This window comes from Solanum lycopersicum, chromosome 5 (genome assembly GCF_036512215.1).
Source record: "Solanum lycopersicum chromosome 5, SLM_r2.1".
Taxonomy (NCBI): Eukaryota; Viridiplantae; Streptophyta; class Magnoliopsida; order Solanales; family Solanaceae; genus Solanum; species Solanum lycopersicum.
This window is the reverse complement of record NC_090804.1, coordinates 1,601,541-1,615,007: the sequence shown is the minus strand read 5'-3', so window position 1 is coordinate 1,615,007 and position 13,467 is coordinate 1,601,541. Positions and strand designations below refer to the sequence as shown.

The 13,467-nt window shown below is 33.8% G+C and overlaps 2 protein-coding genes across 2 annotated transcripts; one reads left to right on the top strand and one right to left on the bottom strand.

Annotated features, from left to right (window-relative positions):
* Window positions 1-910: 910 nt before the first annotated feature.
* LOC101254386 (LRR receptor-like serine/threonine-protein kinase GSO1) lies at window positions 911-3,033 on the top strand. The gene has a single exon (XM_004239320.5). It carries the CDS (start codon window positions 1,055-1,057, stop codon window positions 2,963-2,965), a length of 1,911 nt encoding a protein of 636 aa, XP_004239368.1. The 5' UTR covers window positions 911-1,054; the 3' UTR covers window positions 2,966-3,033.
* Window positions 3,034-3,488: 455 nt separating this feature from the next.
* Window positions 3,489-11,471, bottom strand: LOC101249264 (uncharacterized). Its single transcript, XM_004238695.5, has 9 exons — window positions 10,895-11,471; window positions 8,575-8,658; window positions 7,985-8,476; window positions 6,492-6,627; window positions 6,133-6,295; window positions 5,341-5,469; window positions 4,806-5,000; window positions 4,038-4,160; window positions 3,489-3,946 (listed from the first exon to the last, which is right to left on the bottom strand). The coding sequence occupies exons 1-9, from the start codon at window positions 11,082-11,084 to the stop codon at window positions 3,851-3,853; spliced, it is 1,608 nt and encodes a 535-aa protein (XP_004238743.1). The 5' UTR covers window positions 11,085-11,471; the 3' UTR covers window positions 3,489-3,850.
* Between the last annotated feature and the right edge of the window lie 1,996 nt (window positions 11,472-13,467).

The following is a 13,467-nucleotide window of genomic DNA, read 5'->3' as shown; positions in this document are numbered from 1 at the left end:
ACGTTAACTACTAAACCATAGATTACTCGTTTTTTTTTCTAGCTAAAGTTGCGACAGCTTCGAATTAAAGGAGAATAAGGATATTACGGAAAGAAAATTCTCAAAAATCTAAAAATCGTAATCCCTTTTAGAGACCAAACAGCTTCAATCTCGATCATATATGTCAGAAAAAGATTAAAAACCACAAAATCGACACTTATTTTGAAACGGAGAAAGCATACGATTAAATAAAGAATAAAAAAAGACAAAACAAGCATCTTCTTAGGACAAAATAGTGCTTTGGCATTTTTGAGGAACCAAAAGCTTTGGTCATCTGTCAACATTGCTGGCAAAAGCAGAGGATTAGTTTAGTTATCCTAAAAATTTATTGGGAGAAGAAAAAAAAAATCTTTCCTTTTATCTTTATTTGTCCAATATATTAAAAATAAAATTAATTATCCTAACTTTTCTTATTCAAATAATTAGTAATCACACCTTTATTTATTATTTGTAGGAAAAAAGACAAATATACATTCAAACTATCGTAAATGGTATGCAGGTATCCTCCTTCATACTTTTGAGACATTGGTGCCCATGTCAACCAAAAACTAGAGTATATATGTCCTTTCACTCTAACGAAAGACTAAATCGAGACACATAACGCAATCTCATCCGTCGATAAATGTCGGATCGACGGACAGGATTACGACACGTGTATTTCCGTTAGTATAAAGGATATATATATTCTAATTTTTAAACGACAGGAGCATCAATGTCCCAAAAGTATGAGGGGAAGTATTTGCATACCATTACAATAATTCGGAAGTATATTTATCCTTTTTCGCACTATTTTTTAAACAATATGCCAAGTCTGGACAAGTAAAGATCGACGGACGGAAGGAGTAATCTTTAATAAAGTCTAGATTTGTTTTGTCTCCATTTCTTTAATATTTTTTTCTAAACAAATGCAAACAACATGCTTTTCAGCATATTACAATCTGTAAAGAGAGAAACAAAATCATTGTCTTAAAAACAATATTTTGGCTATCATTTCATTTCACAAAAATCTCTCAAAATGGCTTCTAAAGTTGTTTGTTTTCTTTTACTGCTAACTCTCACAACTATTTGTAAAAGTAAATCTTGTCATCCAAATGACTTAAAAGGTCTTCAAGATTTCAAGTCTGGGATTCATACAGACACTTCTGGTAGACTAAGTAAATGGATTGGCCGCGATTGTTGTAAATGGGAAGGTATACTTTGTAGTAATTTAACTAAAAGAGTTGTAAGTATAAGTCTACCAGGTCTCTATACTTCAGATGATGCACCAATTCAATCTGTTATGGAAGGGGAATTGTCACCTTCAATCACACTAGTCAATTATCTTGAAGTTATCGATATAGGTGATCTTACTGGTATAACGGGGAAAATCCCTTCATCGATTGGTTTACATCTATCGAATCTCAGAAAACTCAACTTATGTAGGAGCAAGTTTACTGGTGCATTACCAGAAAGCATTTGTGAGTTGTCTAAACTGGAAGAATTGTATCTCCAAGAGAATGGTTTTTCGGGATCTCTTCCCGAGTGTATAGGAGGTATCAAGAATCTAAGAAGAATGGATGTACATTCTAATAAACTTTCTGGTGTCATTCCTGAGTCTATAACAAAGTTGAAAAAACTCGAAAGTTTGTGCCTTCAAGAGAATTTCTTGACAGGTAATATACCAGAAAACATTGGTAATATGCAAGAATTGAAAGAGGTTGATATGTCTAATAACACGTTAACGGGGATAATCCCTCGTTCTATTTCTAGACTAAAGTTTATGTCAGTGCTTTACCTGAACTCCAACCAGCTCGAGGGGGACATACCGTTGCCTTCAAAGCCTGGGGAACTGTCTTCTCTCAGCTTTGTAAGACTGCAGAACAATCGGCTTAGTGGAACGATACCTTCGTCTATTGGCTACTTGACATCCCTTCAGAGAGTTTCACTTGAAAACAATCAGCTAAACGGTTCTATTCCTTCTAGTATAGGTAATTTAAAGTCACTAGAAATGTTATATCTCAGTTACAACCAATTATCTGGTCAGTTGCCAAGATCAATAGGCGGGATTTCTGAGCTTCTTTACCTGAGTATATCTCATAACATGATTGAAGGACCGTTACCTCGTGAAATTTCTTCCCTTTCAAATCTTCAATCGCTGGATCTTTCATTCAACCGTCTGAATATGTCAACCATTCCCAAGTGGCTCATGCAGTTGCCATCACTATCGCGAATTTACTTGGCAGGATGTGAAATTCATGGTGAAATTCCAGATTACATACCAAAGTCATTGTTAGAACTAGACTTGTCAGCTAACCATCTTTCAGGAAGGATACCAGCTTGGATTGGCAGCTTTTCGAAGATGTATTCATTAAACCTTTCAAAGAACAAGTTCGTGTCTGAGATTCCTTCAACTGTCATGAATCTCGACATTCTGGGAGTGTTAGACCTTCACTCAAACAAGCTAGAAGGCAGTGTAAATGCAGTTTTCCAGATAAAGAGCAGGTTTGCACAAGGATCATTGACATATCTAGATCTGTCTGATAACAATTTCTCAAGTGGTGTCGAGCAGATTGGCATGGGAGGACAACAACATATCCAACACTTAAATTTATCGCGTAACTTTCTCAAAGGTAGATTACCAACCTCTGTAGGAACATTGAAAACACTACAGACTTTGGATCTCAGTTACAATGGATTAGGAGCTAACCTGCCAACATCTCTGGCCAACGTGACCGTTCTGGAGAGACTGATGCTGCACAAAAATCAATTCACTGGCAGAATCCCTGAGGAGTTTTTGAAGCTGAATAAACTGAAAGAATTGAACCTTTCAGATAATCTTCTTGAAGGAAAAATACCTTATGGGAAGCCATTTCTTGATTTTCCGCAGAGTTCATTCTCTGGAAACAGAGGTTTATGTGGGAAACCACTTCTTCCCTGTAAATCTTGAGCTTTAGTTGCTCTTCACATAATTTTCAATATAGAGGATCAAACTGCTCATGCAATTCTTTGCTTCAACTGTTAATGCAACTCTCTGCTACCTAATCACTACACACATATAGCAAGTAACGTATAATTCATGATAAGTAGCCAGATATAACAACATATCCTGAGTAATCCCTCGAGTAAACAAGTGGGGTCTACAAAGGGTAGGATATACGCAAACCTCGCTCCTATCTTTGTGAGGTAGGGAGGCAAGAAACAAACTTTACACAAACAGTACAAGTATATATAATTTTGGCGATAATCCAAACACAATTCCATTGCAAATGAAAACCTTCCCCTCACAGCAAACATTCGTATACAAGAACACAAGCACTAAAAGTATCCGACTTGGTGAAAATCAACAAGTGTGCCCTACACATATGAAGAGCTTTTCCACCCTCACGTATTGTCATTTACGATGAGAACACTTAAAACTCATGTTGCTGAAAAGTAATTGAACAGATTTCTTAATTATCAAACAAAAAGAATGAATTAGAATCGGTTCCATTAACTGTATCTCAATGTTGTCCATGAATTCATACACATATATAGCTTTATGTAAGCTATTGATTTGTCCAGAACTCATGTCATAAAACGCTAGGTGGCATACGAGTTGGCCCCAAACAGGCAAGTTCAAGGAGGATCTGTATGGTGATCTGAATGTGAGAATCATCCTTAACAGTTCCCGTTGAACCTGCTACACTCTTAATCTTCCTGACATTGAAGATTTTGATAGTCGGGGATAAAATGAGACAGACAGAGATAGGAACCAAATGCGAGGGACAACTGAACTTCTCTAAGTTACTTCTTTATTTGCAATGTCTGTGCAGTAGCTAATTCAAAGGGCTCTCTATTCCAACCCCAGTTGCTGATAATTCGCATAGTCAATTTCATTTAACCGTACACAACATAAAACCTGCTCCGGCAATTCTTCAACTTTGTTTCCCTGTTTGGAAAGTGGTAAAAGACGTTACCTAGATGGAAAAAATGATTTCCAAGGAAAGAAAAATAATGGAACGTTTGAGACAGATACTTGCCTGAATTGTTAGCCCAACATCCAAGCAACAGAGCTTTAGTCTATCTAGGAATGTTTCAAAACCCTTCCTAGAGATGTAACTGAATCTATGCATATCTATGTCAATCTCAAAGTAATTCTCTCCCTGCAAAAAGATCATTAACAGCCGAAGTAAGAATCAAAAGACGTTCAACACCTAGTCATATATTTCTTTCTCAATGCAGAAAACGGGCAACAGTCTAGATGTATGCGAACTAAAACAATTTTTCATAAATTTCAGATCGAAAAATATAAGTGAAGATATCTTATGCTTCCGTAACCGTAACAAATGCAAAGTAAAACCAATAAACTATGCCTACTTGTATGGTCTAAAGAAACATAATGCAAGAAAACAATATAAGTCCACAGGAAAAAAACTAGTACGTTCAGATGAGAAGTTAAAATTCGAGATTAAGTCATGCAAAGAAATTATATTTTATAGAGTTAAAGAGTGCCTAACATGATTTGCGACAAATAGTTGGTCCATGTTTCATCAGTCATTCTAGAAACAACTTTTAGTTCATTCAGTAATCTTTGTTGAAATGTAAACTGCTTTATTATCCTAGTCCCTGTGGAACAGTCTTAATTTACTACTGGACACACCAGATAATTTGAGGACGTTTCCCAGTTCAAAACAGCATGTTTTCCTTTTCCCAAAAACTAAATGTTAGAAGGGAATGACAGGGACATTTAATAAATTTGAGTAAAACATATTCCAATTTGAAAAGAACCAAAGTTTGCAAAAATTTACCTTGTAAAACTCGTGTTGAGGACGTGATAGAACAGGTTTTTCATTGTAGGCATGCATAAGCTTCCTCTCTGCTGCACTTAATGGGAGTTCCTCCATATTTGCTACACGACCTAATATCTTCAATCGTTCCCTAAAGGGTGCAGTATGTTCAACAGGAAAAGCCTTCACTTTTTCCACTTCATCGTCAATCAGTCTCTGTCCAAGATAAGACAAGGTGAAGAAAAGTGAAAATTAGTTCAAATAGGAACTCGATTGTTTGCAAATAAAAAATAAAAAATCTGACTCAAGTAAATATGATGGCCACTCATGAAATATGGAAGACATGAATCATGACAGAAAGCTATAAAAGACGTAGTGAATATGACACAACACTTCAAAGGATGTATAAGCAAAAGTAGATAGAACTGCAAATGAAATGGGAAAAGATGATAGTATCATATGAAGAAACCATCACTGCAAGAGAGGGACTTGAAACCAATCATACACGGAAAAAGAAAAAGAATACATATGAGAAAACATGAGCTCTCAAACATACCTTGATACTCTCTTGAAAATGAAGAGGAAGTTCCTTGGCGTAACTTTCTGAAAGCTTAAAATACAAGACAAAACTCATCCCTTCACCATCAGTTTCACTTTGAAAAATTGCAGTTGGATATAATGGGATCTGCAGAAGAAAAATAGTTCTGCAACATGAGGGAATAATTAAATATAAAGCAGCTAATGCTACGATTATTGAAAATTACAATAGTCTAAAGTGGCTAATCCCGAGAATACACATTAACGAAGTAACCAGTGATGTCTTCATGGGTACATTTAATTTCAACAGCAGAACATCAGAAAGGCTGAGTTGACTGTTAATGAGAGGACTTTGGGAAATTGAAAAACCAAAAGAAAAAGGCAAGGTTAAGAGTGCTATGAAATGGCTAAAGATACATGACATAAATGACTATTTAAATAATGGAACTTTGTAAGATTAGGAGTTTAGGACACGCCATGAATAAAGTAGGATTAGTGGTTATTGGTTACACTACATTCATTACTCAAACTGCCCCATGAGGGGACCATAAAGTACTATCAATCGACACCCTTTCATACAATGTAAAATGATTCAGCAGAATACTTTCTACTTTGAAAATAAAAATGAATTGCATCTATAGCATGGAGACATTACCTATCTTTAATTAAAAAGTTACACAGACAGACTTAAAATGAACAAAGCAGATAACATTTACAACAACTTTCAGGACCTTGAAAGCTTTTATGGAAGTTAGATCAAGAAAAAGACGACATAAATACTCATTACTATGATTTCAAAAACCAATCATACCTGAACATTCACAACAAGGATGGGAGGAAGTGTTCCAGATTGTTCAATGAAAGGAAGTTCCACAAGTCGGGCAATATGAAATATTTTTCTCTGGCTTAAAAATACATCAACTCCAAAAGGATAATATGCTGCATAATTTGGAGCAAACACCTTCTTTTTATCCCTGCACAAAAGAATATGTGTGCAATGAAATACCTTATACAACACATGAACTAGTGCAGTGGCAGCAGGCACATATAGATATGCATGTGGATGATTATCATATAGATGCAGTGAGGTTTTATATGATAAGAGACATCTTTATCTATTTTTTGCATGTAGCTGTGTGCATGTGAGTGCTAAGAGAGGGAACACTTTACCTGAAGTAGTTTTCTCCTCGAACCCTGAAAGTGCCCGGTTCAATATGGGACCAACTATCAGCCATTTTCTTCTCCAACCGGCAAACTGGTACTTGGGCACCAGCTATTGGTCTTTGAAGCAGGGCTTTAGATGAAACTGTACCACAGAAAAAGATAAGAGTCAGTTTGTTTTGCCTCAATTCCCTGATCTGTTTAGCAGTTGGTGTGTACACCTCCCATCTCCAAATTAAAATCTAGAGTGCAACTTCTCATGCTCAACATTGACTTATGATGCAAAATTATGCACTTACTCTGATCATAGTTACTCCGTTCCTCATCTCTTTCTTTTTCTGATTTTGCTAGTTAGTGTAATAGAGCAAGATCAACGAATATTCTACACTCTTTTAGAAAATAACTCAATAATTTACACCCCCAAAAGCAGATTACTAAGATGAAAAGCTCACAAACAATGTTCCCCAAGTCAATAGAGGAGTAACTGTATCATCTCTCACATCAAATGCACCAAATATCCTCCATTTGGATTCTGCATTAACAAATGACATCCCTGAAATATCCCACATCCACGCTGCCCCGTGAAATCCTTTTTATTGTAATGTTCAATGCTAAGTCTGATATCTTATTACTTATAAGGGGTGTTGATAAAACAGAATGTTGCATACATGCGTAACATCGTACTAGTCTATGATCATCTTTTAACTTTACAACAAAGGCCGCGTATTAAGGTATTCATCCACCTGCAGCAGTTCAGACTCATCTACTCTCGGCATAAAGTACACAGCGTTGAGCTCATGTGGATTCTAGATAACATTTGGTCTTCAAAATTTCAGAAAGGGAAGGAGCATTAAACCCAACTGAAATACACACAACATAAAATCTCTTAACAGCAGCATCAGAACAGGTTTTCTATACCCAACACTTTTTTTCAATGCCTCATACTTCAGTAACTACACTTCCACACAAACTTCGGAGCACTTTGCTTATTAATCCTCAAAAACCTACTTCAGTTATACCTTGGAAAGAAGATAAACAGCTCAAACATTGTCCATGTTTGTCTGCAAGTAATATTTTTAGGAGAGCTGAAGATAATTTCCAAATAATAGTTCTTGTTGGCATCAGATGGGACAAAGTTTTGGCGGTAAGATGATAATAGTTGAATATAACAAGTTCTCGTTGGAAGAAAAAAAAATCACCACAACAATATTAAATCTTGCAATAGGCTAAGGTCAAAAAAGCAATTCATGAAATTTCTTCATTCTTGCACATTGTTGATGAAGCATAAGTCAGTTGACTCATTTGTGCAATTGATAATATTACTGTCTTCAATAAAATCTTACCTTATCAAAAAACTAGTTCCAGAATGCACTAACAATTATTAGGAACACTTGACAATTAGACAGAGAAACTCAATCACTCGGGGATGCACATGCACAAACATTGCACTGAAGCATCTAGGCTTAGATTGGAAGCGGAAAAGAGTAGACATAGAAACTTACGTAAAGCAGCAACAGGATTTTCTTCTTTCCATTTGAAAGGAAGTTTTATAGCAGCTTTCTTCTTTGCACTTGGAGAACTAGCGCTAAGAGAGTGTCTCTTCTCAACTGGTGCAACAGTGGATGCAAGACAGGGCAAACAGTTGTTTGAAAGAATTCCACAGTTATCCAACAAGCCATCCTCCCTTCTACTGCTTCCATTAGCAGAGGAAGAGATCTCATCAAGGAACACAGGTTGTACCTCACTGTGAGGTCCATCAAGTCTCATTTTTGAGTCTGCATCTTTTGGACGCAACATACTGCTTGGGTTGATTGACGTTTTAGCTGAACCACTGTCAGAGCTACAAGCAGGATTGCTTGTTGATAGTTCTCCTTGCCTCAGCAGGTCGGAGGATAACCTGTGGTGGGCATTGACATCAACATCCCCATGGTGGACATCTGTTGCTGAAGCAACACTAGTCCGCCCACAATCAGAGCCATTGAGTGAAAGCACATCTGCAGAATAGTGTGATTAGATTTCTATTCTTAAATTCACAGCATGTCATTTTCCCAACTGCAGTTAGAATGTATAAACTGAAATGAAAAAACCATACCATCAGCAACACTCTGGAAATCTTCATCACTGCCATCAGATTCAAATCTTGCAGAAGAATCAAACCATGCTTCTTCAGTACTTCCTGTTATTGCATTATACAGTAGCACAAAATGTTAGAAAAGGCTAGTTCCAATGGTTTATTCACTACAGAGTATTCCGCTTTAGATTGGACAGACAGAAGTATAACATGAAGCTAAACTATGAAAAGTATCCCTCCCAGGAATGATTGGAAGGTAAATGAAGATGTGATATAGATGATATTCATCATGATCTAAACGACGCCTGCTTAGTTCCAGTTTCAAAGGAACATTGTGGATTTTAGGATAAGTGGAAACATTGCAAGGATATTAACAACTTCCGGTTATTTAGCATTGTATAAAATAGATAAAACGAACCATCAATTTTTATCATAAGAAAACAACATGTGTCTTTGTTTGGGACTTCAACTGGTACAATTACCCCCAAGCATACAGATAACCTCAGTATATTTCTAACTTCCACTAATCACATTGTCTCTTTTGACACAAAGAATATGCTACTATTCAATTCCTTATGTTATACTCAAACTACTGCGTTTAATTTAGATATTCGACCTAAAAGAAGAGAAGTGACTTAAAAATTAAAGTTCTTAGGGAGCCAAGTTTTGTTAACTCAATTATGTAACAATGTTATGGTTTAAGACAAAATTAAAAAACTGAGTAGTCAAGTGAAGGATAGCCTACTGGTAAGGACCCTCTACCTCAAAGTTGGGCGGGCGTCTAAATCACAAGGGAGCAAAGTGGTAACGGAAAATGTTGGAGAATTTGAGGGAGTAGGATTTACCGTATACAATTTCAAAAAAGACAGCACATAACCATGTTTGGCAGTAGGCATAAAGTAAACTCAATCCAGAAGACTACACTAATGAACCTAGAATAAGCTATATAAAATTCCTAATGAGTAATTATCCCAATTCACTTCATTCAAGAAACAAATTGTTGAAGAAAATCGCCAGCTCCATTCAGGTGCATGACAATTTAAGATACCAAAGGTAAATGAGAGTTATAGCTATATCTCATCCAAAGAAGAAAATCTAATGCCTTCCTCAACAATTTGGCATCACCTCCTCATCTTTCCAGTTGTTATATACAGCAATATATAATGTGCATTGCGATTTAGAGTACCAAACCATACACATAAATCGATTTGTATGGATGCAGAGCATAGAAAAAAAAACTGCCAAAACAGTTCCTTTTCATTTCCCTCTTCCTCCTCCTTCTCTATAACGGTGTCGGCGCATCACCTGCTACTTTTACGCCATTAAAACATATTAGCACATTCTCTTCAACTGAACCACTTCTTTAGGCTCTCCCTAGGAACAAACCACTCCACCCTCTCCTATTTAGCAATATAAGAAAATACAACAACAAAAACACATCCCATGTGATCCCACAAGTGACTCAAGTGAAAAACGGCAGTGAAGAAAGCATATCAACTAATAAAAAACAATAACAACAACAAAAATGAGCTACTCCAAAGAAAAGTTGATTTTTTTTCCTTCAAAAAGCATCTAACCAAACCTCCAAAGAAAAATGCACCCCACCAACCTCCATATCTCCAACCTTCAATTCAACTTAACCAAAACAAGTCAAGAAATCAAACTCCAAAAACACAGATTAGTTTCACTCTCCACCAACATTAGCAGATTAAAAATTTGATTGTGTTAGATTTCTAAATTACTCACACACCTAACAGCTATTATATCAAAAAACTCAATTTTCTTCTCGATTCCAATTTTCTTCAACAGAGAAAGTAACTTTCAATAATCACAATTACATTGATTTTTTCTCAAATGCTCACTCAACTAAACTTATTATATCAAAAACTCAAACTTTCTTCATGAATCCAAATTTCCTCAACAAAGAAAGTAACTTTCAATAATCACAAACCTCACTCATGACTCAACTAATAGTTATCGTATCAAAAACTCGACTTTCTTCTCGATTCCAATTTTTTTCAACAAAGAAAGTAACTTTCAATAATCAGAACTACATTGAAATTTTCTCAAATGCTCACTCAAATAACCATTATCATATCAAAAACTCAAACTTTCTTCATGAATCCAAATTTCTTCAACAAAGAAAGTAACTTTCAATAATCAAAAAGCTCACTCATGACTCAACTAATAGTTATTCTATCAAAAACTTGACTTTCTTCTCAATTCCGATAATCTCCAACAAAGAGACTAACTTTCAACAATCACAATTACATTGAACAAGAAAACTAACAAAATACCAAAAAATGTACACACAAACAAGAAAAATAAAACAAGAAAGTACCATTAAAAGTGGGATTATTGAAAGAACGATCCAAAGGGAAAGACTTATCAACTTTATCAGCTGCTGATCGATCTGATACATGAGAAGACACCCTTTTCTTTACAGCTTTTCTTCTCTTCCTACTCTTTCTCCTTGAACCACCTAATCTACCTCCAGCACAACCATCTGGTCTTGATACACAACCCCCCATCTCTCCCTACCCACCCACCCACCCCTACTAACAAGATTATGAAAAGGGTGTTTCAGAAACAGGGAAACAAATTGTGGGTATCAAGAAAAATGTAATCTTGATACAGAAAAATGAATAAAAATCTGATCTTTAGAGAAGAATAAAGGTGAAAAAGAAGAACTAATTTTTTTCTTCCTTTCTTATTCTATTTCAATTTTCCTCCTCCTCTCTTTACATCCTCTATATACCATCATAGTTATAAAAAATTCTTGAAAATAAAAAAAATCACTTTTTTATTATTTTTTTTCAATTTACGTGAATTTCAGAGCTTATTATAAAAAAATTAATAAAAAAAAACAAACAAACAAACAAAAATGAAATTCCAAACTTCTAAGTTCCACCCTGGGAACAGAGAAAAGTCAATTCTAATCGTATTAAAACTCTTCTCTTTCTCTCACTCGGCTCGGCTCGGCTCGGGTTGGGTCGGATCGAATCACATCAAATCGAAAAAATAATTTTAATTGTCATATAGTAGAAATATACGGATCGTTTGATAGTTGATTTAGAATAAATTATGCATATATTAAATGTTACATGTTATGTTTAATAATTGATTAAGACGTATATTTTTCATATATTATATTAATATGATATTCGATTTGTAATTTAAAAATTTGCTTAATGAATATAAAGTCATGAGAAAAATTATAATAATATTTTATGTAAGAATAGAAGTTAAAATAAATAAGATACGTGAATAAGTAATCGATCTATAAATAAAATTACATATGGATTCATTCATAATTAATTCCGTACTACTAATTTCTATATATAAATCTAATGATCCTTTTATCTCATATTAATTATCATATTTCTCGTTCACGCGCCTCTAAAAAAAGTTATAAATATAAAAAATATATATATATTTTTCGTAATGTTGACAATTAAAATAGGACGAAAGAATATATCAGTTAGATGGTCGTTGTAGTTTGGATCGGTCAGATAACGAGGATCACTTGATATGTCATGCAGCAGAACCGCCGTAGATACGAACGTGTGCAATTTTTTGTCGCAGTTCGCACGTGTGAAATATGGTGTGATTACGTGGGAAGAGTAGTCAGTTTTTTGTTTTTTTATTTCCTGAAGTGGTCAGATTTTTTACAATAATGTATTTTCTTTTTTGTCTACTTTTAGAATTTTATTTATAATATTTTAATTAAGTTACTAAATATATCAGAATCAAAATACATATAATTATTTTTTTTGCTATTTTTCTACAAATAATGATTTTGTTGAACAGCCATGGCACCCAATTGGTTTGTAAAAGATATGCCTATTTTTTTATTTTATAAATGTGATAATGGAAATTTATAAAAAAAAATTAGCATTTTGCTAATAAGTTTCTAAAATTTGAATATTTTATATAAAAATTCTCAAAGAGAAAACTTATCTTTTTTTCACTTGGTGTTCGGAACTTAAATTAAAGTCCGATAACTTTGAATTTGCGTCGTAGATGATCTCATTTGAAAGGAAGCGTTCCATACAAAGAATTATTTCATAAGGTATTAATCTAAAAGAAAAATATTCATATCTCATCAAAGAATAAGTTTGTCTCGCATATTAATTTATTGAACAATCAAGAAATATAATAGGATGAATTTTTCCTCCCTCGATAATTTAAATAAATCATACACGTATAACACGTAAATAAAAATCAATCAAATTAATAAATATATCATATATCAAAAATCAAGAAAAAAAATATAGAATTAGTTAATACTATAATATATTAACTAATTCTCCTTTTATTTGGTTAAAACAGGAAATAATATAAATAATATTTTTAACTAGAAAAGGAAATTAAAGCAGAGTTGTGAAATACGTAAGCATATCTTCCTATCATTTGATGAAATTAAAGTAAAAAAAAAAGGAAAGAAATTTGCTATATACACTCATTTTATACCTATTTAATAATTATTCAATTATCTTTATTTATTAAAAATTTCTTTAAAGTGAAAACTTTTAAAAATAATTACTGTTTCTTATCTTAAATTCTTAAAATTGATACTATCGTAAAATATATTTTTTACTAAATTAATACTTATTTTTTATACCTGACTGAGTAGTGATGTTTGTTTTAAAAGTCTCAACTACCAAAAATGGTCAAAGTTTGAAGAATTTACATCATTTATTGGGTGGTATAAAAGTGTAATACTAATCATTTATTGAGCTCTTTTTGCATTTTGTTTCACATAAATTTAAATGAGAAAATATATCAGCGGAAATTTATGTAATTGATTCTAATTTATTTAAAATTGAAATGTATTTTCTTCATTTATTTTAAATTTAATATGGTTCTTAAAATACAGTAATAATTAGTATAAGTATTTTATCATGCCGTTCA

Excerpts from the sequence above, each read along its gene's own strand:
- LOC101249264 (XM_004238695.5), bottom strand. The coding sequence starts at position 11,084 with ATGGGGGGTTGTGTATCAAGACCAGATGGTTGTGCTGGAGGTAGATTA. Across the intron at positions 6,628-7,984 it reads AAATCCTGTTGCTGCTTTAC|TTTCATCTAAAGCCCTGCTT; the intron begins GTAAGTTTCTAT and ends TCTGTGGTACAG. Across the intron at positions 6,296-6,491 it reads CGAGGAGAAAACTACTTCAG|GGATAAAAAGAAGGTGTTTG; the intron begins GTAAAGTGTTCC and ends TCTTTTGTGCAG.
- LOC101254386 (XM_004239320.5), top strand. The coding sequence starts at position 1,055 with ATGGCTTCTAAAGTTGTTTGTTTTCTTTTACTGCTAACTCTCACAACT.